Source organism: Lepisosteus oculatus, chromosome 19 (assembly GCF_040954835.1).
Source record: "Lepisosteus oculatus isolate fLepOcu1 chromosome 19, fLepOcu1.hap2, whole genome shotgun sequence".
NCBI classification, from domain to species: Eukaryota; Metazoa; Chordata; class Actinopteri; order Semionotiformes; family Lepisosteidae; genus Lepisosteus; species Lepisosteus oculatus.
Genome location: NC_090714.1, coordinates 15,725,532 through 15,750,053, shown reverse-complemented (window position 1 = coordinate 15,750,053; position 24,522 = coordinate 15,725,532). Strand labels below are relative to the sequence as shown.

The 24,522-nt window shown below is 45.7% G+C and overlaps 1 protein-coding gene across 3 annotated transcripts in view; it reads left to right on the top strand.

Annotated features, from left to right (window-relative positions):
- Window positions 1-24,522, top strand: part of cpped1 (calcineurin-like phosphoesterase domain containing 1) — a 174,954-nt gene that overhangs the window by 123,542 nt on the left and 26,890 nt on the right. For all 3 annotated transcript variants that reach the window (XR_001479998.2, XM_069181008.1, XM_006637324.3), the window contains 2 exons: window positions 3,244-3,462; window positions 20,853-21,275. Coding sequence is in view for 2 of the 3 variants with exons in the window: in XM_006637324.3 (XP_006637387.2) it covers window positions 3,244-3,462; window positions 20,853-21,275 (642 nt within the window). In the remaining variant the exon portion in view is untranslated. The remainder of the gene's footprint in view (window positions 1-3,243; window positions 3,463-20,852; window positions 21,276-24,522) is intronic.

Here is a 24,522-nt window from a genome sequence, read left to right as displayed (position 1 = left end):
ATTAAGTTACTGAAGTACACAGTAGACATATTTCTAAATTTGAATGTCACCTTCGTGTCTGTGCGTCATGCTGTTGCTGCCGTTATATATATTTTTTAATTTAGAACCGCCTTTTGTTTTTATTAAACTGTACCTACCCAGTTTGGAATAGGGTTTGTTGTTCTGAATCCCATGAGCACGCACAGGCTCCACAGCTCTGTACTGTCACTGATGGCATCGTACGCCCGCCAGGAGCCAGGAGTCCCCATGTTGCTGGGGGTCCAGAAAGCTCTGCCCAGCTCATAATGGCAGCTCATCCTGCCCCGCCCCCGGCAGAGTTCAGCCAATCGGGCGCTGCCACCCCGGGGTCACGTGACTCAGAGACGATTGCATTGACCTCTTCAGCCACTGACTTCAAGTAGTCATCGTGTGCTGTATCCCTTGTTTTTGCGTTATTCCGAGAACACCTGTGTGGTATGGGCAGGGAGAACCAGGGAGATTCACTAGAGTTGCACACCTGAGAAGTGTAGTTCCTCTTCTGTAGAACATTCTTATTGTCCATCTTGAGACCTGAAGCAGGTGCCCGTTGCATCCTGGGATGGATTGGCACATGGAGGAGAAAAGCATTGATTGTGCCCAGGTATGGCAGAGCTCATCTGCAGGTGGTGGGAAGGAGAATTTGCATGCGGGTAGGTTTGAGGCTGAAGCATCATGTTCTCCCTACACATCTGCCCAGAGATGAGTCAGATTCATCAGCCTTTGGCCGTGTTTGGAGGGCGAGATGTGTGCACAAGGCATCTGCGCTCTGTGGTCTGGTTTCAGGAAAGCCCATCCATTGAGCCGCTTGGCAGGTGATGCAGTTTTGTGTGCTCCCGCAGTGGATTGCAAGGTAATCATCGTGGGGCTTGTCCAGAGAACAAGATGGGAATACAGACCACTGACACAAAATGAATCAAAATTAATTTATTTATTTAGAGCTTTTAAAAACGCTCTTCTATTTTTCCCGAGAGCCTCACTACAGCATCCAGCATCCTCTCAGAATCCAGTGTGCAAAAGATTCCAAATAACTGTAATATAAATAGAGAAATCTCTCAGCTATAATTTTGAGCATTCCTACTGCTATAACAGTTGTGGCTGCTGTTGCTCGCATTCATTCTCTGGTTTGGTGGGAATTCGTCAGGGAACATCCTTCTTAGGCAGTAAGCATTTTTTTTCTATGTGAACAGAATCACAGTAGACTTCCTTTCTTTTTTGAGTTAATTAAAGTCGTTAAGGAGAAATTGCTGCTGTATTGGGAGTTGGATGCCATGGGGCTGCGGCAGACTTTGCCACAGCTCCCTGAGCTTTGCTTTCAGAAATCATTCCTTCAGATTTATGCGTGCAGTATGTTGAAAAAGACAGAGCACCCTGTCTCACTCCTTTGTTCAGACAGATAACTTTTTCATCAAGTGTTCTTGTGAACGCTAATGCTTGAGCGATTAATTTTTTAGGAACCTTTTTATAAATGTTTTTCTTTACATTATTACACTTATGTTAAACTTTGAAGGCCTCTAGTACTCGTTTTACAAAGTCTGCATATTGCTGCTCTTTTAAAGAAACGCGCCCTTATGCATTATTCTTCAGTAGCATGAGCACATAAAGATTGCAGAGGAGGACATCGAGCTCATTTGGTTTCTAACAGCTAATCGATCCACGGATCTATTGCAGGCTATCAGCTTTAACACCGTAGTTTGTGTGGAAAAAGTACTTCCTGCTCTGAGTTTCCCCATTCGTCCTCTGATTTGTGTTTCACTGTTTATTAGAACAGTGTAGGGCATCATAGACTTGACCTATTGTTATAGGAGGATGTTAAGGACAGAGAGTTGTATTTTTTCTGATATTCTTTGCAATTTAATAATTGTATTAACACCAAGGCACTTCTGAGACCCAAGGAAGGGGGCTTGACCAGTATTAATCTCTACGTCTACTGGACGTTGGGCCGACAAATTACAGTTCATGAAGACAGGGAGAGGAGTAAGAAGTTAGACCAGACAAATTAAATTGCTGGAGTATGTAGGTGGTGCCAGGTCTCATTTCATACAGAAAGTGTTCTTTTTTTGTGATTAGCATCCATGCGGAAAGACACTTTCCTCTGGCTTTCAGAAGTGATAATTGCGAAGTCAAGAACCTGTTAGGGAATTCCCAGCAGCGGACACTTTTCCCCAACGTTTCCAGCGTAAGAGCGGATAATTACCATAAACCCATTTGCGAGGAGGATGCATGGAGCGCCTGTTAAATGCTTGAAAGGCAGCTGAGCTGCGACTCCGGGGAGCCTACAGGGGTGGCCACAGTGAGCAGCTCCAGTGAGCGGATGAGTTACTCGCTGCACTGCTCCGTGCGTCCTGAATTTCTCCACAGAAAATTGAGAAGCACCCAAAGGAGTGAAATCGCCGCTGTCGGCTTAGGCCGCCAGTGATTTCTAGAAGGTGGCGCAGAACCAAAGTCGGCAGATCCAGTTGGCGAGCTCCACTGATCAGGTCCTCAAGTGGCACCTGTTCAGAATCTGTGAATCAGTGCAGGGGAACCAGGTGATCCTGAGGCAGCGAGTAGTAAAAATGTCTAAAATAGAGGGCAGCTTTACTCCAGTGATGGACTGGGCTGATCTGACCACCCCCTGTAATGCCTTCTGCTCAGACAGTGAGCTGCTGCCAGACCACACAGTTCCTTCTCTTTCAACATCAAACACCCTTGGGTGCACCAGGTGTCCCGGCTGAGGCTTATTAGCCCTCAGTTTGTGTCAGTGTGATCCAGCACTGTGCTTGATGCTCTGCGGGAAGCCAGGATCAGCACCTTGGGTGTCCTGTGTCACCGGCTTGCAGGTTCGAGTACCACTGTGTATATCAAGGTGCTGGATGGGAAAACGCACAAAGGGCATCATTTTGACGAAGGGTTTTTCAGCTGGCAGTGAAAGGTGAGGGGGACGTGAAGGGAGCCTCCTGGGGAGAAATACTACCCTTTATAGAGGCGTCAGGCATCTGCAACTGTCGATTAGGAGTCAGAAGTAAGAACTGCAAGAATTGGGAGCACGGTCACTTTTTTCATCTTCCTCATTCGTGCATCAGTTGCCCTGGGCTGGACCTAAAAAAACGGGACATTGTGATCGGGGAGGGGGTGGCTCTGGGATTGGCTGAATGAAGCCGCACACCTGCTGACCGTTGGGAGGAGAGCGCCTCATACTCGCGCAGTAACGATCCCCCCCCCCACCCTTTCTTTCATCCTCCCCAGAGGAGCAGGGCGAGTGGAAGGGACCCTTCTGCTTCATTCAGGCCGCGGACCCCCAGCTGGGGCTCATGAAGGCCTGGTCGGTGGGGGACTGCGACGGCGGGGGGGACGAGTGGTCCGAGGAGGTCCGGCTGACGCGGCAGGCGGCGCGGGCGGTCAGCGGACTGAGCCCCCGGCCGCGCTTCATGGTGGTCTGCGGGGACCTGGTGCACGCCATGCCTGGTAAGCAGACTCGCATGCTGGCTTTCTGAGTAGAGGCCCCCCCATGGGGTGGCAGACCGTCACCGCCCTGTGCCACACACTGTGTCAGGAGCAGTGCAGGGCCGTGACTTTCCTAACAAGGCAATCCACACCTGAACACGCACCAACAGAGACGTGTACAGGGAGCGATGAAACACATGAATGATGTTGTTTGTTTGCATTTTAATACCTGTCTGTACATGATGTACGTGAGTCATGAAGCATTCACATGGCAGCGCAGGTACCTAGGGAGGAGATATCACACGTACAGTAATAAAATGTCTTTAAAGACGCTCGCAGATCTTTGCACAATCAAAATTCTAGCTGTCTTCCACTGGTAGAAACTCTGAATAGCACGATTGCCGTGCTCTACACCCAAACAGTTCCTTGATGGCAATTTTTTGCTCCACTTTTAACATTGCAAGTGATTACTAAAAAATCAGGCTAAGTGTAATCTGTCTAAAGCATCCGGCTAAAAAAAAAAAGCCTCATCCGCATTGTTAGGTCTTTCTTTCTATTTCCTCTTGCTATTTCAAATGGCGATGTTGTAACTATTTCATTAAAAAGGAGGGGGGTGATGGAGGGTCTTTTGTTGGGGGGGGGGTTCTCCCTCCCTGCACGGAGCTCATTCAAGCTCTCCCAAGTACAGTACCTGTGACTGCTGAGAAGAGGAGCAACATTCATAACCATTACTGTCTCTGCAACCCAAGAGACTGTCATCCCTTGCCGAAATTGTATAGTGGCGTTAATATTTCATTTCTAAAATAAATGCCTTTGTGTTACTATTTAATCTCTCAGATGAACTGGAGTTGCATTATCGCAGAGTGTTTCAGATTACTCCGTGGGTTACCTGTTTTTTTTCCTGTTGAATTTCCATAAACCTTTCTTCCTAGAAAAGCTTCAAACGTCATTACCTATGCATTTGTAGACATTTTCAGCTAAATGTAGTCGGGCCCCAAATACTTTATTTAAATACAAAAGAATTGTAAGTGACAAAAGCGTAATGATACAGACTACAGTAGTGTGAATGTAGCAGCAGCTGAATGTTAAATGGGGAATAACTCAGACGTCCTGCTGGTCCTCATTTCCAGTAGCTGTCTGGCTGTTTTGATAAGAACTTAACTAGAACAGGTGAGTGAAGCCAGCGGTCTGACTGATAGGCGTTAAGCCACTCAACATCGCTATGGAAACGGGTATCTCCCATCCCTGTGTGACCATGGCAGCCAGCTTTTTCCAAGCTTTTCTTTCAATTTAGCTCGCACTTTTAATTTTTGCTCATTCTCTTCCAGATTATGTTAAGTTACACACTGCGTTTGTCTCGGGCGAGTGTCTCTCTGTGTGGATATGAGAGATGAAAGCACATTGATCCCGTCCGAATGCTGACTGGCCTTTCATCCCTTAGGGAGTGGGAAGTGCTCCACGCTGTGCTGTGGGATTTTTCTGGTGAGGTTTCCCTGTTCTCCCTGGTCCTTACTCTTGACTTCAGGGATAGATGAACATGCCGAGGTGGATGTGAGCTCAGCAATGCCTGTGCACGCCTGTAGCCCGTGAGATTAGCCCTGGAACAAAGTTGTTGCCCACTTGACACGCGCGGTTTTGTCATTTTCTTCCTCGGTGCGAGGAAGCAGAAGAGAGTCCGGCCGAAGCAAATTGATTTCTCGGCAGGCTTCAGCAGAGGTTTTTTTTTTTCGAGAGATGGAAGGGAATTGCACAGAAGCCTCTTGTCAGGTTTAAACAAAGGCTCCGAGTGCGTGGACAGGATGGTGATGGGAGGCGTGAGAAACTGTTATTGGTTCTGACATCTCATTAAAGCTCTTTGTGGTGGAGTAGACAGGGAGGGGAGGTATATATAGTGCTGTAGATCAAGGACACTAAGTAACTCCTCTCAGCGGTACCATTCCTTAAGTCTGAGTATCCAGGGAGAAGGAGCCTTGAGTCTATGAAAGAGAACAGTCTGGTCTACATTGATTGTGTTTTAGGAAAGAGCAAACAAAACAGAGTACAGTAAATAGATCCATAAAGCACACGAGAGCTCCAAGACTGTGTACTGATACTAGTTTGGGAGCAGAATCCAGCAGATGGGTACATTTTGCACTCCTGAAGTACAATTAAATAGTACAACATACTGTATTTTTAAAACTGTCACTCATGCCAGGCGAGAAGCTTGTTTTCCTTGTTAGAATCATTTCAGGGCAAAAAAAATAAAATAATCTTGAACAATTTTTACCTCATCTTTTGCCACATCAGAGACTCATAAGTCAAGGTTGTATTGTGCCCACAGTTTTGTAAAAACAAACAAAACAATATTACCCTGGTAAAATTATCAAGCCACTGTTTAATGAATGCTTGCATTCTCATGACTGAGTAAAGCAGATCTGTTCTCCACTGGTCCCCAGGGATGGCAAGAAAAAGGAGGGGATTTTTTTTCTTGCCTCCTTAAACAGTGGAGCGGAGTGTGCATGTTTTTGTTCAAATCTAAAAATAGAGAATGTTAAAACCCGTTTTACACGGTACAAGAGATTATAAAATGGTTGCACTTAATCCTTTAAAAGATGTGTGAAGTGGGAGATGGGGAGTGGAGCAGCGTTTCATGTCAGCCAGCGTGTTAATGCGCCTTGCACACAGGTGCTTATGGGAAGGAAGATGAAGGCATTAACCCATCTCAGTGGCCGAGAGAAGGCTGGAACAATCAGGCTCTTCCTTGTACCATTCAGAAAACAGCAACATAAAGCAACAGTCTATCAGGATTTGCCGCCTAACCCATTTTTTCTCTGTTTTACTAAACAAACATCTTTTGCTAGATTAGTAGTTTTAGTGTGGTTTTACAGATATTTGAGGGTTTTTCTCGCGTGATGCGTATTATCAGGAGGCTTCATGAGTTTGCCAGGGAGTTGGCCTATTCAGTGACTTAAAGCAGGAACTCTAAGGACCTTTTTATAAAAAAAACAGCATAAAAGTTGTCCCACCCTTATTTCAAAAGAACCAAATGCTTGAGCTGTAAAATGTTTTTGATATTTTATTTTAAAAACTCAGTTTTCCATTCCTCTGCATTAGCTCACGTCCTGCTTTGGCGTCTCCTGTGTGGTGACCCTGGGTGCAGGGTCAGGGGTCGCTGGCCAGTCCCCCAGCTCTCTCCTCTAATTGGCAAAGCAAGAGAGTGTGATGGTTCCTGGCCACACAGAGCAAGCGGCATGCCCCGTGCTCCACAGTCAGATTCGATCGGGCTCCTCGGCCTTATTCCGTTTTTATTCACTTAGGGACCCCTTTGCAAAGTGACAGAATTTAGCTGCACAGAAAGAAAATGAAATAAAGAAACAAAGGCATTTGGTTTCTGTATTCCCATTACCAGTGTTACCAGCTGGCTTTATAAGATAAAGCAAACAATATTAAGCTGTCTCAAGCTGCAGACTCTGTAAGACGGCAAAAGCTAAAGCAATGTGCACTACCTCAAAGGCAGAGGGTCTGTACCTTGTCATTGGTTTTATGTGTTGAGCAGCTTAAGCTGGCAATGCAGTTGAAGTGTGTCATCTTATTGAAGGACGTGGTTAAGGCAATTCTATTTCCTTCTTCGTCTGTCCGTGCTTGGCTAGCTTTGGCGACTGTATGAGAATGCTTTCTTTTTGTCATTTGGATATCTGCGGTTTTTGTGCTGTTGTCAGAGCAAGAGGATAGACCTTTGTGTTACAGGAGGCTTTCCCTGTTTTCACGGCACCCAGTGGCCGCAGGGGAAGTTTCCTTCCTTCCGTCGTGAGCAAAAGTGACCCACAGAGACAACGCAGGCTATAGGAGAGGGAGTCGAGGAGAAACAGGCAAGAGTCTGTCAACAGAGATGACAGTAGTGCAAGGGGTCAGCAGAGAAGAGACTTTGATAGGTGCCCCCAGGCCATACATAAAATGTTTTTCTCTATGTAAGCAAACTGCATTAGTGTTAAAGCAAAAGCGATCAGTCAGACAGAGCTGGAATTAATAAGCAGCATTGTTAAATTCAGGACAGGAAAAAAAGAACATCCTTTTATTCGGTCCCTTTTTATTCTGTTTTGATTTTGTTAATTTGGTGTTACAGTAGGTATTAATAGTTTGTGAAGGATGTGACTGCCCTGATACATCAGATTCCCAGTCATTGTGCTGCATGTTTCCGTGGTGAAGTTATTATTCACTTACATATAGTTCTACTTTATTAGTAATTCCTGGACTCCATGATCTGTTTAAAAAAAGCCACAAAGGAACATCTTCCAGGTGTGCATGAATTCCTTTTTTATTTAGACTCGCCAAATATTTTTTTCTTTTAGTCTCAAACCAATGTGGAATTGTTAGTTGTGTGTGTTTTTTTTATGTCTTTGCGCCACTATGAACCCCACGACGGCACACGGGGGAGAGCGGGGAGACAATGGCAGACTCCACCTTCGAAGCCACTCGCCTCTGAACACGTTTCATGCACCGCAGCCCCGTGCCCCTGCAAACGCCAGGGAGGCCACAGGAAAAGATGCGGGTTGCTGGGAGCCAGGAGCACCCTGGCCAACTAAGTCCTCCGCAGCATTTTTCTCAATACTCTATTTTCACTTTAGGAATCCCAGTCCCAGTCAGCTAGTCACCTGACCCAGTACGTGTAGGGCAGGGCTTCTACCATCTGAGCCACTCTGACATTCTTTGTGAGAACTGGCCTGGAATTAGGGCATAATTCCTCAGTAGTAAGTGGGGGGGGGGGTCGGTATGGGTTGTAGAACTGTAGTGGGTGAAAAGTACAGTTTGGGATACAGTGTCGGTGGTCTCAGTGCTCTTCTTACTGCAGGTGGATTCTTGTACTAGCTGCAGTGACTTGGCTGATTGACTTGACACCTTATCATTTGCATTAATCGTGTCCAAGCAAAGTCACGCTTTCATCTGCAGTGATGTCTTTCAGTTGGCTCTACTTGGGAAAGTCCAGGCTGCTGGTCAGGAATATCTCACTTTTTATATGTGCCTGAACAAACATGATTGTATAACCCTCTGTTGGAACACATGAACCCCTGAGAACTCCACTGGTCCTTTTTTCTCTTTGTAAGTCCGATATCAATGGTGATCCGTAACATTGAGTCTGTAATAGGTGGTTACCATTTCCCATGATTTTATCGCCTTTTCAGCAGCTTCGGGCTCAGCTGTTGCAAGATATTTAAACACCTGACATTACAGCACAATTACAGAATAATTCTGTACTTTAAAAAAGCGTAAAAACCTAGAAGGAAATTATAATTACCCTCACCTCCTGTTCAGTTTCTGAACTATTCTTAATCTGTTTCCTTCATAGGAACAGGCTAATGTTTCATCTTATATATTAGCATCTCATCAGAATAACCCCACTGCCTACAGTACAGTGTCTTCACTCCTTATTCTGAGGCCTTGTTCTGGAAATTATGGTTCACAGTCAAGAGCACCACCTGCTGGTCCACCAATACCACTTGCAGCGTCTCCCATCCTAGTACCTATCAGCAGCAGCCTTGCTGAGCTCCTGAGATCTGATCAAATCAGGTTGCAAAGGGTGTAGGTCTGCTATCAGGATTTTTTCCATAGTACTGGAGGTAAAAGGCTAGACAAGTGTGGCAAGTGTGCACCAATGACCAAGTCTCACCGTCTTATTCTGCAAGAAAGCTGTTGTTACACGCACAGCGCAAAAGAGAATTTGTTCCCAATGCTGCCGAGTCCACCTGAGGTCACTCACTGCAGCCCATAACATACCGATGGAGCAAAGGTGCTGTTCTGTTGATAAGTGGGGCATATTGGTTCCTTCGTGTTCCTTCTTGACATTCAAAATGTTCAATCCCCTCTTTGCCTATGCTTCTCATTAATAAGGTCATTTAGTACTTCTGCACCAGACTCCCTTCAAGTGAATTGCAGTCAGTCATGAACAAACAGTAAATCTAAATAACACTGAAAACGTGTGATCAATAGTAAACATCTGTATATACATGGACAATTAGAGGGGGCAAGTTTAATGATTTTCAGATTGTTCTAGCAGATTGTTGAGACCAGGGGTCTCCATCGCTGGGTCTGGAGAGTCCTAATCCAGTGCAGGAAGAAAATTCTGATGCCCGAGGGCTGAAGAGGGCTTTGATTTTAGTGCTAAATGATATCTAGATTACTCAATTTAACAAATCACCTGGTTAATTCATCATAATGGAATTGTTCCATATCTTTAGAAATTGGTGATTTAATGGTGACCCACAATTAAAGGTGCTGGTCTGTGGCTCCCCAGGGTCAGAGTTGGCAATTCCTATAGTAGTGCTTCTAGCTGAAGTTCCCCTTTACCTTGAACAGAAAGTGAGCATTTGACTACGTGTCATAGGAATGAGTTTTGACTGGTCAAGAATGCACAGAGCACTTATTAATGCATTGAGAAACGGCATATTTGAGTACATGCAGAGTTTGTAACAGGGCCCTGCTTGAGTTCAGAATTAATCCCAGGCCGTCAGTCGTCTCTTTGCTTGGTTTCTAGAGTGCTGGCTTCAAAGCCTGTTGCAAAGGAGACATGCTTGTGCTGCGGAGCCAGCCCTTTATTGATATCAGAGGAAGCAGGAAGCTCATTGCCTTTCATCTTGGAGTGTTTCATTGATATAATACGTTCACTGCTCCACTGAAAGACAAAAGGTGGAAAGTGGGCAGAACTACTACTTCTTGCCCTCCTTCATGTGCAGGGGAGCTTAGCACAGGGAAATACAGATGTTCACCACATTGCCAGCCTACAGGCCTAGACCTAGCCATGCCTGCCAGTGGGAAACGTTCAGACAATATTGGAACCGCGCAGTCCATCCTCAGGTTCCTCCAGGTTTCTGTACCTCACGTTGTGGCTAAATCTTTTCACTTCTGCCCCCTTACATTGCGTGTTTTGCACCATTACTATTTGACAGTGCAGAAATTGTTTTGAATGTAGGAGAACTCACTGCTGTGGCGCGATTCCTTTTAAAGGTGCTGTATAGCATCGCAGTACATTATAACATCAGGGATGGAGACATTGGCTAAAAAAACAATAATAAGCCATGTCTAACAACCATCCCAAACCTAACAGAGGTACGTAAGGTGCTCTGGATACCCAGTACCTGCGGCCAACGCCAAAGTCAACTGTCGGCCCTTGTCCCCGCAGTCAGCTGGAAGAACTGTGTGGCAGGAGCAGGCACGTCAGCTGGCGTCTGAGATAGTGGGATCAGAGGAGCGGAGGGAGAGAGGCGGGGGAGAGAGGATGAGAGTGCCAGGCAGGAGGCAGGGGGAGCCTCTTTTTCCGGCAGATAAAAGAGCGAGTGGAGAAGGCTGAAGCATGTGTCATTGTCCTCGCGGCGGAAGGTGGGATGCAGAAAGAGGGGTCCGGCCTCTTCAGTGGCGGTCGGTATAGATCTGCAGGGTGGCCAGGAGTTCACAGGGGAGCTGCTGCATTGTCGCTGAGAGGAGCAAATGTGCAGAAACAGCCAGGAATAGAAAGCCTCCTGTGCTTTGCATTGTATAGGCTGTGCTTTATTGGGAATGGCTCCTCCTGTTCATTGACTTGTTTGCTCCTTGAGTTACTCACTGCACTGATTCACTCCGGTCAATGTTTCTTTCAAGCAGTCACTCTTTCTCATTTCTGGAAGTCCGCTGAGCTGGTCCTCACAGGAGCCTGCTGGCTTCCCACTTGTGTTTTTTTTTTTAAATAACTTGGCACCTGTTCGTGAGCATGCCTCACGGGGCAGTCGAAGTTCCTTGCTGTCTGAGTAAGTGGTGTTGAAATCGTCCTCATCATCATTCTTTGTGGTGGTTGTTTATCTGCTTGGGCGGTGCCCTTATCCAGGGCGCAATCGCATAATGGATGTCGCTAATGTGCCTCACGGGTTTGATCCCAACCCAAAAAGTGTGAAAAGTGCAGAACGATTGATACAAGGAGTTTAAAATGTTAATTTGCAGGTTTCTTCTCTGTTTGAATACGTCTTGCCATTCTAAATCCTAGATAGGCTGTCAGCCTTCACTGAAAACTTCATCCACCACTGAAGTACAGCCCTCACCTGGGTGATCCACAGCAGCCCCACGGCACATCAGATCAGGCAAAGTGAAAAATTACTTGGTAATCACAGTTGAATTTAGCCAGGATACCAAGTTCTTAGGAATCGTTCATTGGATCTTTAAAGACCTAGCAGTCACTGGACAGCACTTCAAAAACAAAGAAAGCACTTCCTGTTTTTTTTAGAGGTCTCCCACCCCAATACTGACCAGCCTTGCATAGCTTCTGAGTCATGGAACGATCAGGCTACAGGGTGGAAATGCTCTCCTTTTCCTTATCACATAGTTTTTTTTTAATATCACTTCTTCACTTTTCTTTTGTTCATTTCAATTAAGAAAATTAAATTCAGCTTCAGCTCGAACTTCATTATTTATAATTCTCTGGGTTTTTTGCCAGCACTCCAGCAATTTCCTAGCAATTTAAAATTCCCTGACATATAACTCAATTAAAAACAGCTCAGAATTATCTCGGTGAAAAACACGTTTTGCTTGGTCATGTCGGGACTCAGTGGTTTTCTGCCAGTATGGTTTGGAGAGCAAGGTGTTTGGCGCCGCTGTGACCGGTCCATCTTGTGACCGGTCCATCTCGGGCCGCTCAATGTAATGTGTCGCCAGCTCTCTGCCCGAGCAGGGCCAGCGGTGTTTATCCGCCGTGTTTACAGTGCTAGTCCACGAGGCACCTGCAAGTTGTCTCGAGAAATACCGGCTAAGATTTTCTCAAGGGGTCAGCGAGAGCTCAATGCGTGGCCACTATTTCTCATCGGATCGTTCGGAATCCAGTGCCTAAAAGAAATCTGACAACGTGCTGGCGGAAGTGATGGCTTCACTTGTTCTCAGATTCTCAGAAGGGGGGTAGGAGAATTCAATTGACGTAGAATTGATGACACCCACACCTGCTTGAACACCCATGCTTTTCCACCCATTCCGCCCTGGCCAGAGCACGCGCTGCTGAGTGCTTTCCTCACAGATCCTTAGCAGAGCCAGAACCCCGTGCCGGTCGGTTTGAGTTCTCTTTTGTGTAGTGTAGCAGGAGAGGGCCAGGAGGGTGACCTCACGCAGGCCTGCCGCAGGACTGGTCCATTATTGCCTGCTCGGGCTGGCGGAGAAGCGTGTGCTCACGCCAAGCCCCGTTCACTCCAGACGGCGCGCGAGCACAGCGCCTCTGCCTTGAAGCCGCTCCCTCCCCGGCCCCTGCCTGCAGTGGCTCGGCCTCCCGGATGGGCTGACGGGCTGACGGATTGACGGATTGGCAGGAGAGCAGAGCCGGAGGGCTGCCCCTGCTGCTGCTGCTGCTGCCCGGCCTGGACGACTCGCCGCACACGCACGCTCCGTGCCCCACGGTCACCGGAGGGCCGCACACCTCCCGTGTAAAAATTGTTCTTGTATGTCCCCCGACTTTGTGGAATCGCCCCAGCTTAGGTGAGACTTTCTGCAGTGAGGGCTGCTCGCGTTTCCCTTCAGAATGTGTGTTGTCAACCCAGCAGGGCCTTCTTCAGAATGAACAGAGAAACAGGAATCGGGAGGCATGAGTGGAAACTACACGGAAGTGCATTTAAAGCCAGGAGCAGGAGGCACGTCTTTGCTCACAGGGTGGTGGGAATGTGGAGCAAGATAACCAGCCACGTTATAGGCAGCCTTCTTTCAGGACGATGAGATCCTTGAATCAGTTAGCTACTAACTGCCAGATGGGCTGTATATTCCGAATGGCTTCCTCTCTTTTGTAACCTTTCCCATGTTCCCAAGCTGATGATACTCTGCAGACTTGAGCCCTCTTAGCCTTTATGGCATGTTGCTACTGGGAGGATGCGTGAACACTGTGGGTTGGCGACTTTGACCGGACGAAGACCATTACTACTCCATTGTTTGCATGTGTTGAGCTCCTTTGTGAGCAATTCATGCTTCAGTGGTTCCATTGCCTGCATATTTCATTCAGTTGATTTTTAGACCAGTTGCTGTACCCATTAGCTGTGATGCCTGTGCTCAGTTGGGGTTTTGGGTTTAAATTTCAGTTTGACTTTCGGTGTGCTTCTGAACCAGCTAGCTTCAGAAGCTGATAGCCAAGAAGTGCAGAGGGAAAGAGAGTCTGTGTTCTCAACCATGCTGAGTAGTGAATGGCAAAAATGCTCTGGGCAGCAGGGCAATGCTTTCCCAGCCTGTCTCCTGTCCTTCACTTTTCAGATGCCTTCTAAGCCTTCTGTGGCTTCTTTTTAAAGTGTTAATTGGTGCAGCAAATAAAAATCTAAGCAGAATGAACTACACAACCCCATGCTGCTATCACATAGAGGGGTGCATATTTTGAAATGGAATAGCAGGAATGGGGAGATATTATGAAGTACTTATTTCACACACACTGTCCTATTTTTATCAGACCGATTGTATAATTCCGTAAGAAATCTGCTTTGCTGTCGATTTTTTTTTTTTCCAAAATCATGTACCAGAAGCCTGCAGTCCTGACGGAAAAGTTTGTTTACACAGCTCCTAGATGCATGGAATTTCAAGGTAGTTTTACACGAGCTCTATCTGCAGAAGAGATAGATGTGCTTCTTTTAGTTTTGCCTGCAGAAAGAGGATATTAATGTTATCTTCGATCTTTGCTATGGCCCAGAAAGCATAACAAATTGAAAGATATGGTATATCCTTTTATCACTTTTTAAAAATATTTAAATATATGCTATTTGAAAAGGCAAGTCAGCAATTAAGAGAAGGCTTAGCCCATTACCTTTGACCACAGGTCTGTACTGCGTAACGAGTCGGCAGTAATGGGGTGTAATCTTCGTGCTGCATCGGGAAATCGTGTTTTCCCATTGTTGGCGCACTGCACACGAGATTAGCTACGAGCGCAAAGATGGGATCAAATCAATTACGGGCTTTCTGCTCTGACAGCTGAGGCATAAACACGTTGATCCAAACCGGAATTTCTGACAAGACATTTGTCAGGGTTTGGAATCAGGATGTCTACTGGATAGCAGGGTGTGGGGATGGTAGAGACGTGTGGGAGATGTACTGTTCTTATCTGCCCGTGTGGAGAGGGCGTGATATTGCCTTTGTTTGTATTTTCGGAGGTTTATCGTCATGTGATTTGATCTCCGTGATGAGGACAGGCTCCCAGGAGCAAATGAGAGAGTAAAGAACCGTTAATGAGAGCAACAGCCACTAATAAATTTAATTCCCTGCACTTACATGGGCTGAAGGGACAGAGAGGGATCGCAGAGGCTCTTACAGGAGTGTGTGTGTGTGTTTGGTTCTGCCGACTGTGGTCTAAGTGGGGTAACATCCAGGTGGGGCTGCACATTGGTGGTGGTGGAGGGGAGTCCCCATTAGCTGTAAAGCGCTTTGAGTGGAGTGTCCAGAAAAGCGCTATATAAGTTTAAGCAATTAATGAATTGATTCATTAATTAATTAACCTGGGTTGTCAACTCTGGAGATTCAGCACTAATAGATGAAGTCATTTTCTTTTATCCGCCCCCTTCTGTGCTTGATGACTTGTAGAGATTTATTTTAAAATAGTACCACTAATGGCTCAGGGGTCAGGCAGCAGTCTGTGGAAGGCTGAAGTGGCCAGTCTTATTGGATACATTGCACCTGAAGGACAACCGCTGTAGGATTTACGGGGGACCTCACGAGTCCAGGGTCTTCTTTCAGGGGCATTTGGGGTTTAGAATGTTTTAAAGAGTTAGTTAGACTTGAAGTACGGGGATTACCTGCTGTTTGTAGGTTTGACGTTAGGTATTAGAAATAATAAACACAGATCGAGATCAAGGCTTTTACCCTCGCCTGTAGCGTTCTTTGTGTTTGTGTGCACAGTGCATGATAGGATGCATTTTTCTAATAGTTATAAAAACCTTCTGTTCCTGGAAGAAGAAAAAAACATACCTACTCAGAACCAGATGTTTTCAGCAATCGCTAGATGAGTATTTATCCTCAGTGATTCAATTATAAAACATAAAACACCCACTCAATTAAATTAGCTCACTCTGCCTTAATCTAGTTTTATTCACTGGTAGAATGCTGTTTAATCTCACACCTTTGTCTTGAATTACTCTGAAGATCTGTGAAGAAATCAGAGAGACTCGAGCCTGCATGCACTGAAAAACAACATCCCCTGCATACTCTTTAACCTGATCATCTTTTTTGCTGTTTTTTGTTTTGTTTTGATAACAATGGATTCCCTTCAATTGCCCAGTTATTGTGAGATATTGTAGTGCTGTTTTTTTTTCTGTTACTTACAATTCATTTGTTATACATGGGTTTGTTTTCTTAATTTTTATAAAGAAGATTCCCGGTAAACTTTTCATTCTCCTAAAAAAATGAAATTGTTGCTAAAGAAGCACCATCAGACCATACGGCAGCCCCAGATGTTATGGTAACAGTTCAGCTAATTAATTTTGCTAAACTGGAATTGAGATACCTGGATTTTTTTGTATTGTGCAGCATTTACACATGTTCTCAATAGACAAGCTAATATGGTTAATGGTGATGATGATAATTATGGTAATTGTAATTATAATAATTTGCAAAGCTGAAATACTGTTTCTAGCCTTCACCTTTCTATTGTCTGGTCGCTTTTATTATGCATATGAGGTCAAAAGCAGCTTTTAAAAATAGACTAGCATTAACCCTTGGGACCCACAATGCACTGGAGCTCTCCAAACCAATCCATGCTCCTCTACATAATGGAGGCCAGGACCTGACAGGCAGCAGAGAGCAGAGCGTCCAAGGGAGACGGCAATTTCCAGCCGCACAGGAGCCCAGGGGCTAGAAAACTCGAGGCAGGCTTGTCTAAACCCATCCCAAGGACGTTTCCAACCCTTTAACTGGGGGGCCAAAACATCTTAAGGCAGGTCTTCATGCAAACTAAAAAATACAGCAAGGAATGTTTCCCTGTATACTCTTTGTGCTTTTTTTTGAACATGTATTCTGTGTTTCTTATCCGTCTGCATGTGCGTCTCGTCACGCCTGTCTTCACACATATTTGTACAGTTGTGTTTGCATTGTTGGCCCCACTGAAAACAAACACTTCTGCCACAGCTCTAATATTCCTCTTGCTGAGGCTGGGAAGCTGCCTTCAGTGGTGCCACGAGGAAGCTGCAGAAAAGCTCTGTGCACAACCTTTTATTTATTTATTTTTTCCTCCTCCAAGGACTGTTTGATCATTCCGTCTGTAGTTTTAGATCAATGTAGAGGCTGTCTGGCCAGAGACTCCTTTTTGTTTTCCAGGAGTTCATCAGCTGCAGCCTTCTGTCCAGTTATCTGACTGTTGTGAAGTAAAGAGGTGGCTGTAAGCAAGAATAAAAATGCATCACACTTCTGAGACTGCTGATCGTGGGAATATGTCTTGATTCCCCTCAGTACCTTAGTGACTTTCTTGGCACGCTCTCAGTGCATAAATGAGGGGAAGGGAGAAGGAGGCTGGATATCACGCAAGGGGGAAAAAAAGCTGTTGATTGAGAAACACCACCTCCCAACCAGCTGGCATCAGCAGACACTTACCTTATTTCATAACAAACAGAATTGCATTTGTGACCTCTGTTATGAGAATGAAATGCATTATTCTGTTATCATACGCGGAAATTGTCAACTGCTGCTGGTGTTTATAGGCACATAGACAAAGAGTCCAGAACAGTTTAGCTAAACTGGTGCCATGCACAGAAGGTTCTGTTGCTGTTTCAGCCTGGGCTGGACTTTTGCCCAAGCCTTGTGAATTACCGAATAATAGCTCCTTTTAGTGCCTGTCGAAAGTTGGCAAACCATTTTAACAATGGGATTTCTGCCATTCTTTCTGTTCCTCACATTAAATGTTTCTTTAGTGGAGTGTTACCACACTGGTCACAGAAACTAGTTTAATGTCCCTCCACCCTCCAAAAACAAAATAAATTAACAAGAGAGTGAAAGATGTTATTAGATTGTTTTGTTAAAGTTATGGGTACAGACTGAGATCTTAAAGCTCTCTTCTTACTTGAAGCAAGTTGCTTGACTGAGTCTTTGCAAGACATTTTTCTGCCCAAAAGAGAAGTAATCTTTACTTATGAGACACAATAATTGAATGTCAGCATCCAGAATGTTAAGGCACTGTAAACAATTAAGAGATTCAAATTAATCCTATTCTTTTAAGAAAGTGACAGGTTCCCCAACACCCTTGGCTACACACCTCATTGCAATGAGTGTTTGTTTAGTATAGCTTAAAATCTGGAGTGGGAGACAAGCTGTGGGCCAAGCAACAAATTAAAGCTCTGGGCTCTGCAGAGATAGTTATAGGGGAGATCATGAAATTCACATCTGAATGTCCTGGAGATGCAATGTGCAGCAAGGCCATGCCTGCTTCCGTTTTGAGTTAACGAAAGACCACCCAGATAGGTGCTAAGGTCCCGAGGGTGCTGACACCCTGCACTGCTCTGGGAAGTGGAGGGAAGATGAAACCATATAGGCCGATAGGGAAATAGGAGCTTCAGCACTCCGATTAAATCCTAGTCAGACAGTGTGTTAGGGCAATATCTCATGCTGAGTTTTTGCACCTCCAGAAAAACTGTGTCTGCATACTGCTGCCGAGCACCAAGTCCTGATTGATTGTCTCACTGAAGAAAAGCAACAGAGAATAGCAACAGAGGATAAATTGCGTCAGGTAAAGCTAACCTGTGATGATTAGTTCCTCATTTTTAAAAAATAAAATCATTTTATGGCTGTGGTGTTGGTAATAATAGTAAATTGATCCCGTATAGAACTGGATGGAAGGCTGGACAGCAGTTCACTTTAGACGATCAGAATCGTTTCCAGGAGCTCATCACTTCTCCAGATCCCCGCAGAGCCCCTTGTCTCCATGTATCATAATCTGCAGGTGGCCGGAGATGAGAAGCCTTTTAATGCAGCAAGAAAGTGTAGAGCAAGGGTCAGGAGCCTTCAGACAGCTCAGTGTCAACATCGATTAGCATCAGGACATGGGACAGGTTGTGTGTGCCAGCTGCATTAATCAGCACATCAGTTACAGCCACCACTCTCCTCCCAGCCGTATGAGCCTGTATCAACGCATCTGGGCTCCTAAATATGTCCCCTTGCTGTGTATTTCTTTTGTCGAGATGATGTGTTTCACTGTTTGTGTTTCCTTGCCTATTTGTGCATGTTTGTCCTTCACGTGTTCCTTTCGGAGCTTGAGGCTTGTGGCCTTGCCATGGTTTCATATTGGACATAGATTTTTTTTATTTTATTTTTTTACCGTTGAGCCTTTTTGACTCTGGAAGGCTGGTGAAGTTGAAACATGCAAAGCGATATTGTTTCACTTTATATCGGGGAAAAATGTTTTCCTTACAATGAAAACACTGCACTGCACTATCTAGGGAGCAGTTTACGGACCAGTGACCACGTTCTTGTGGGGAATGTAAATTGATGAGACCCTCGAAACCTCAGGACTCTGTTCAGTGTAGTGTCTCATGTGCTGCTTAAGGGCTAATCCATCCAATTTCCGAAAGCTATTGCCCCGGTAAGGGCTGTGAACTCGGAGTGGACGCAGAGCCTATCCAAGAAGCACAGGGCACTGAGTTGTGACTTGTTTCACTTTTCTCACAGACGTCCTTTAAAAACAAACGACTTCCTGTAATCAAGTCACCTGGAGAAAACGGATCAGATAATCGCGGTAGTCATTGTTTTTGAGGTGGCCGAATCAAACGGTGATTGTGAAGATTTGCTCAGCTGTGGCAGGGCAAATGCAGTTCTTAAGCCTCTTGTCCTGAGCGCTAATAAGCGTTAAGCACCAATAAAGAGTTCTTTAATTACTGTTTAAAGTGAATAATATGATGATCTTAGAGGCCATGCAGCACATCATTGCGAATGACCTGGGGAATCAATAATGAAAGAGGGTCTGTATGTTTTACTGATGAGACTCTCTGTCTGTACAGACTTTCAGTCTTTTAATATGGTTCTTTGCAGTCTGAGAAGGCAAGATGACATATTTCACTGGAGTATTTGTACTTAGGGGGCCATAGTCTGTCCTGTACATGTGTGCCCACACATTGGCTACCTCTTAATGTTAATCTCTTTATAGCAGTGTTTGCGTTGTATCCTTCATTGTGCACAGGGTTTGCTTTTAGTCTTTCTAGAATTTGTTTCATTTTTACAACATAAAACATGCACAGATAACGTGATCTGAATGAATCTGTCACTTAAACCAGTCTGTATTTGAACTAAGTTGTCATTCATGCATGGGTACATTAACTAATTTAAGTACAGCACAGGCAGACAGGTCTTTTCAGCCTCTCAGAGCGTCCTTTAGGTCCTGTAAGCTAAGGAACGCTGACACAGCACATTACTTTGACCTAACACTATGTGTTGTGTTCAACTGCATGGCTTGGCACTTGAATTAAACAACAACATGTCCTGTTACATAAGCAAGAATGAGCATAGAAGGGCACAATTTAAAATAGTTTAAATTCTCTTTAGAATGCTAGTTCCTCTGTGATGGACTGGCATCCTGTCTGGTGTGCATCCAGCCTTACACCTTTTGTTTACCAGGATAGGCTCAGGCTCCCCCACGACCCTGTACTGGATAAAACAGATAGAAAATGGAACGGAATTATAGAAAAAATGGGAAAATAGAATTTCTGAGCGTTAAGGCAGCAATGGTTAAATCACACCATCGGGAATGTTTCTAAAATAATAGTGTTTAGAACCATGCTTTAGTGTTTGCAACGCGTTATGTTCTGATTTTAAATCATTTCCACTTCTGAAGGTCAAGTGTGAAATCTAATGTACAGTGTATTTCCTACTACTGTCTGTTACATTGTAACTAATTTTAATTGACTTGTTGCCTTTTTTTCGAGCGCAGGCTGAGGTTTCAGGTGTGTGGAAGATTACAGCCTATTGTGTTGATGAGGTGTAAAAATAGCTTGCAATGAAAAAGTAAATGGTTTGTATGTCAGCGTGGTGCATGTCAGTTTTAACAAATGGTAGGGTCGTCTGTTTGTTTTGCTGTTTAGCTCTGTCGTTACTGTTTTTTTTTCTGTAATAGACAACCCAACACCTTTCATCATTTCTTTCCACTTTGCATGTTAAGGATCCACAGCGGGCAATTAGATGACTTGAATGTCAAATTGGAAATGAGCAAAGGCTGTTATTGGAAGTATTGAATTGCACTGCTGTTTAAGACTGCCTGGAAAATTTAATTTTGTTCAGAAACAATTCTGGTTTCCTTCACAGCCTGAATACGAAGAGACATTTGATCCGGTGCACGCTTTTCTCGTTTTGTTTTTTTTTTCAGTTGGCTTTATTGATTATTGCCGGCATATGTCGGTATGTGAATTTAAATGGAATGCAAGACGAGCAAAACATTGAAGTGGTAACCTATAGCGGAATAAAACGGAAAATCGTTGCCTTCCGCATCTCTGCAGGCGCGCCCTGGAGGGATGAGCAAGAGAGGGACCTGAAGGCGGCCCTGCGGGAGATGGACCCCGCCATCCCGCTGGTTTTTGTCAGCGGGAACCACGACCTGGGCAACACGCCCACCCCCGAGGCCGTCGCGCAGTACCGCCGCAGCTGGGGGGACGACTACTTCAGCTTCTGGGTGGGCGGAGTCCTGTGCCTGGTGCTGAACTCCCAGCTGTTCTTCGACGGCACGGCCTGCCCCGGCCTGCGGGACGCCCAGGACGCCTGGCTGGCGGGGCAGCTGGAGCAGGCCCGGCGGGCGGCCCCCCGCCACGTCCTGGTCTTCCAGCACATCCCTCTCTTCCTGCGCTCGCCCGCGGAGGAGCACGACTACTTCAACCTGCAGCGGGAGGTCCGCGAGGCGCTGCTGCAGCGCTTCGCCCAGGCAGGTGGGTCATGGCGGGGTCGGGGGGGGGGGGGGGGGAGGCCCACTTCCGCTAGTCCGCGGCCCGCAGGCGTGGACGGCTCAGATCGTCGCATCTTCAGGCCTTAAAAAAACCCGCAGCGAGTAGCGAGGTGTCAAATTTGAGCTCCCCTGCAAACTCCGGCCCCGCGAGAGCCGACGGCAGCTTGTTCATCGGTGGATTGATTCGGACGTTCAGTCTGAGGGCACAGCTGCAGGACGTGTGGGCGACCAGGAATCGGGGCCCCTGCTCACCCACGCCCACGCTTCTCGGGAGACGTTCGCCGCTGCGCTGTCATGCCCTCCAGCTCAGCTCCCAAATTAGGGTTTCCAATTTCTGTTCTTTTTTTTCCCCAAAAGCTTGATTTAACAATTTCTGCCCGGTTTCTGCCGAGGGTGTTGTGTTAGAAGGCAGACTGGAGACCAGACCTCACTGTGTCAGCTCTGTCAGCTCTGTCAGCTCTGTCGCATGGCCTGTTGTGTTGGTTGAGTGCTCTTTGCACTGTGTAGCTGAAAGCCGCTGAGTGGCCCTGACTAGAGCAGTGGCTGTATGCTGGGAAGGCAATGAATGTGTTTGTTATTTTGTAGTTATACTCAGTTCAAAACCTGGATGTACTGCAGAGAGAAGTGAGAGATGTTGCCACTCTGAAAACCGGTGACTTTTGCCAATTTTAGGATCAGGAACAGCAAAGCTGTCAGATGCTCCAGACGCACAAGAACTCACAAGATCCCTGTGTGCTGTAAAGTACCTACAGCCCTAGTAATCTGCAGCTTGGGTGTGACTGAAAGATGGAAAGAAAGACAGAGCCCTTAATGATATCAAGAGATATTGTGCATGTTTTCAAACTTTTACCAGGTTCACAATCATAAGTGATACAGAGCTGTGCAATATACTAGCTCTTCCCTATTCATACAGATTTCTCATGCCCTTCCATCAATTATAGATAGAGTTTATAAAGATAGTGTTACATTTCCTCTGAATTATTGATTAAAGGCTTCCATGCCGTGATTAAGGCGCTTTCCTCGGAATCTTTTCTGTTTTATTTTACTGTAACTCGCAAAAAGAAATGTGTTCACGACGTGTCCACCATAGCAGAGCTCAGCTCATTTCTTTGTAATGAGTGCAGAGCTCGTCTTGTGATCCCCTTTCTTCTCAATTGTTGAAGTTAAAAGGAAATTAGCTTTCAGTGTAGGAAATCTCTTCTAATGTCTTGTGTGTAAAGAAGTGAAATAAGGGGAACTGTTCCTACATTGAGAAGGACATCAAGGCAGATGAAAGGTTTTGGTTGAAGACTTTAAAGAGAAAAAGATTAAGGATTAATTTTTGTATGGCTGTCAGGCTTGTGGTTTGATTTGCCTTGTGCCAGCGGCTGCCCCTTGATCAAATCTTGTGTGTCTGCAGAAAAGCAGTTCAGCAACATCTAGGGATGTTATGTTAAAAGTTTGCCTTGCTCTAGTAAGACCTCGTTTAGAATACAGTGTACAGTCTTGGTCGCTGCGTTACAAAAATGATTTCTGCTCTGGGATCAGTCCTGGGAAGAGCAACCAGATGCATCCTAGGGCCACAGGGGAATGTCCTGCAATACCGGTGAGGAGATCTGAATCCTTTTAATCCTCAAACACAGGAAAACACAAGGGGACCTGATCAAAGTATTCTTAATTCTCAAAGGCCCTGACGAGGTCAGATGCTAATATTTTATTCTTGGATGCATTGTTAATGTCAGCCCCAAGAAAGGCGTCCGGGAGGAGTTGCTTCTCTCCGTCAGCCAGTCGGGTACAATCTGAGCCAGTTTCCCCGAGATCAACACGCTCGTCGTTTTTTTGCGAGTGGACATTTCGGTGCGTTAGACAGTCCGCCATGTGCGGCGCAGCTGATAATGCGAGCGGAACGTGACGATAGCTCCGTTATCTCCCAGCTGCCCCTCTCGAGGCAGCAGCTCGCTCAGCTGAAACACAAAAGAGCTGTCTCCTGCACCTTGACATCAAATTAGGAAAGGGGACTGCCTGCAACGTAAATGACTCAAAGTGCCACTCTGATATTGAAATGTCACGTAATGTAACAATATATTACTTGAACATAGTAATGCTGTTGTAATTTATTATGTGTGCTCTCCTGTGATATTTGTTTGTGGCTTGCTGACTTGATCCTCTCATGTGATTTGGATTTGATGCTGGGTTGCGGACATTTTGGATTTTTAATGATTAAATATAGTTTCCTTGCAAACAGAAAAAAGGGATGAAGAACTGGGGGCAGCAGTTCAGCAAGTATGAATGTCGAGACGCCTGTAGATGAGGCGTTGTAGCTGGGTCGTCTGTGGCGCTGTTGGGCATCTCCACGTCTTCTCCTCAATCACAGCCCCATGGGATCTTTTCTGGAGCAGTTTCCAAACGAACAGCACAGCGACCGAGCTTTGAGCGAGATGTAACAGCCGGCTGCTTCCCGGTGCCAGTCCAGCAGGAAGACGAGAAGTTCAAGGGGAGATGGCGGGAAGCTGGTGGTCCCTTTAAGGAAAGTGACAAGTGAAATTCCAAAAGACAGCAGTAGAAATCCAGCCTGGGCAAAAACACCTGGCAGAAGTCGTTTATGCGCATAGCGTTACATGCCGGTAGAAGAAACGTGTAAAACATTAGTAGAGGATGGGGAAATCCAAGACTTTTGTCTATGTTGACACATCATGTGCATCTTCTATGCAAGGTGGGGAAGCGATGAAAAGGCAAACACCACATTTGGATGCGTTGTGAAAATGCAGCATTCGCAATCAAGGGATGTTATGTTAAATGTGGCCAATGTAGTAGTCAGAAGTCATCTACGGTATTGCGTGCAGCTTTGGCCACCCCATTGGAGCCTGGGCCAGCTTTGTAGACAGCATGAGAATCTGGTTGTGTTGCCGGCTTGCTCACAGAGCAGGGGGATCCTGAGCTTTCGGCTGCCATCACCTGTTCTAGGCTTCTCTCTATGAGCCGGACGCATGTTGTTTTCACGTTTTTGATGGCGACTGGGGGGAAAAAAGGCGCCCGTTTCGCTTCCGTTTGCTGCGCTTGAAGGCGATCGCCGTCACGTCACGCTTCACGGACCTTTCAGGCTGCAAAGAGCGCACAAGCAGCTTTAAAATAAAAAAGAGCTGTTCTGTGCCTTCTTTAGTCTTGATTCCAATGTGTACAGCAATGGGAAACACAAGCAGAACTGATGTCTCAGTGAGGGTTTATAGCATAAAAGTGCTTATTCTGTAAGT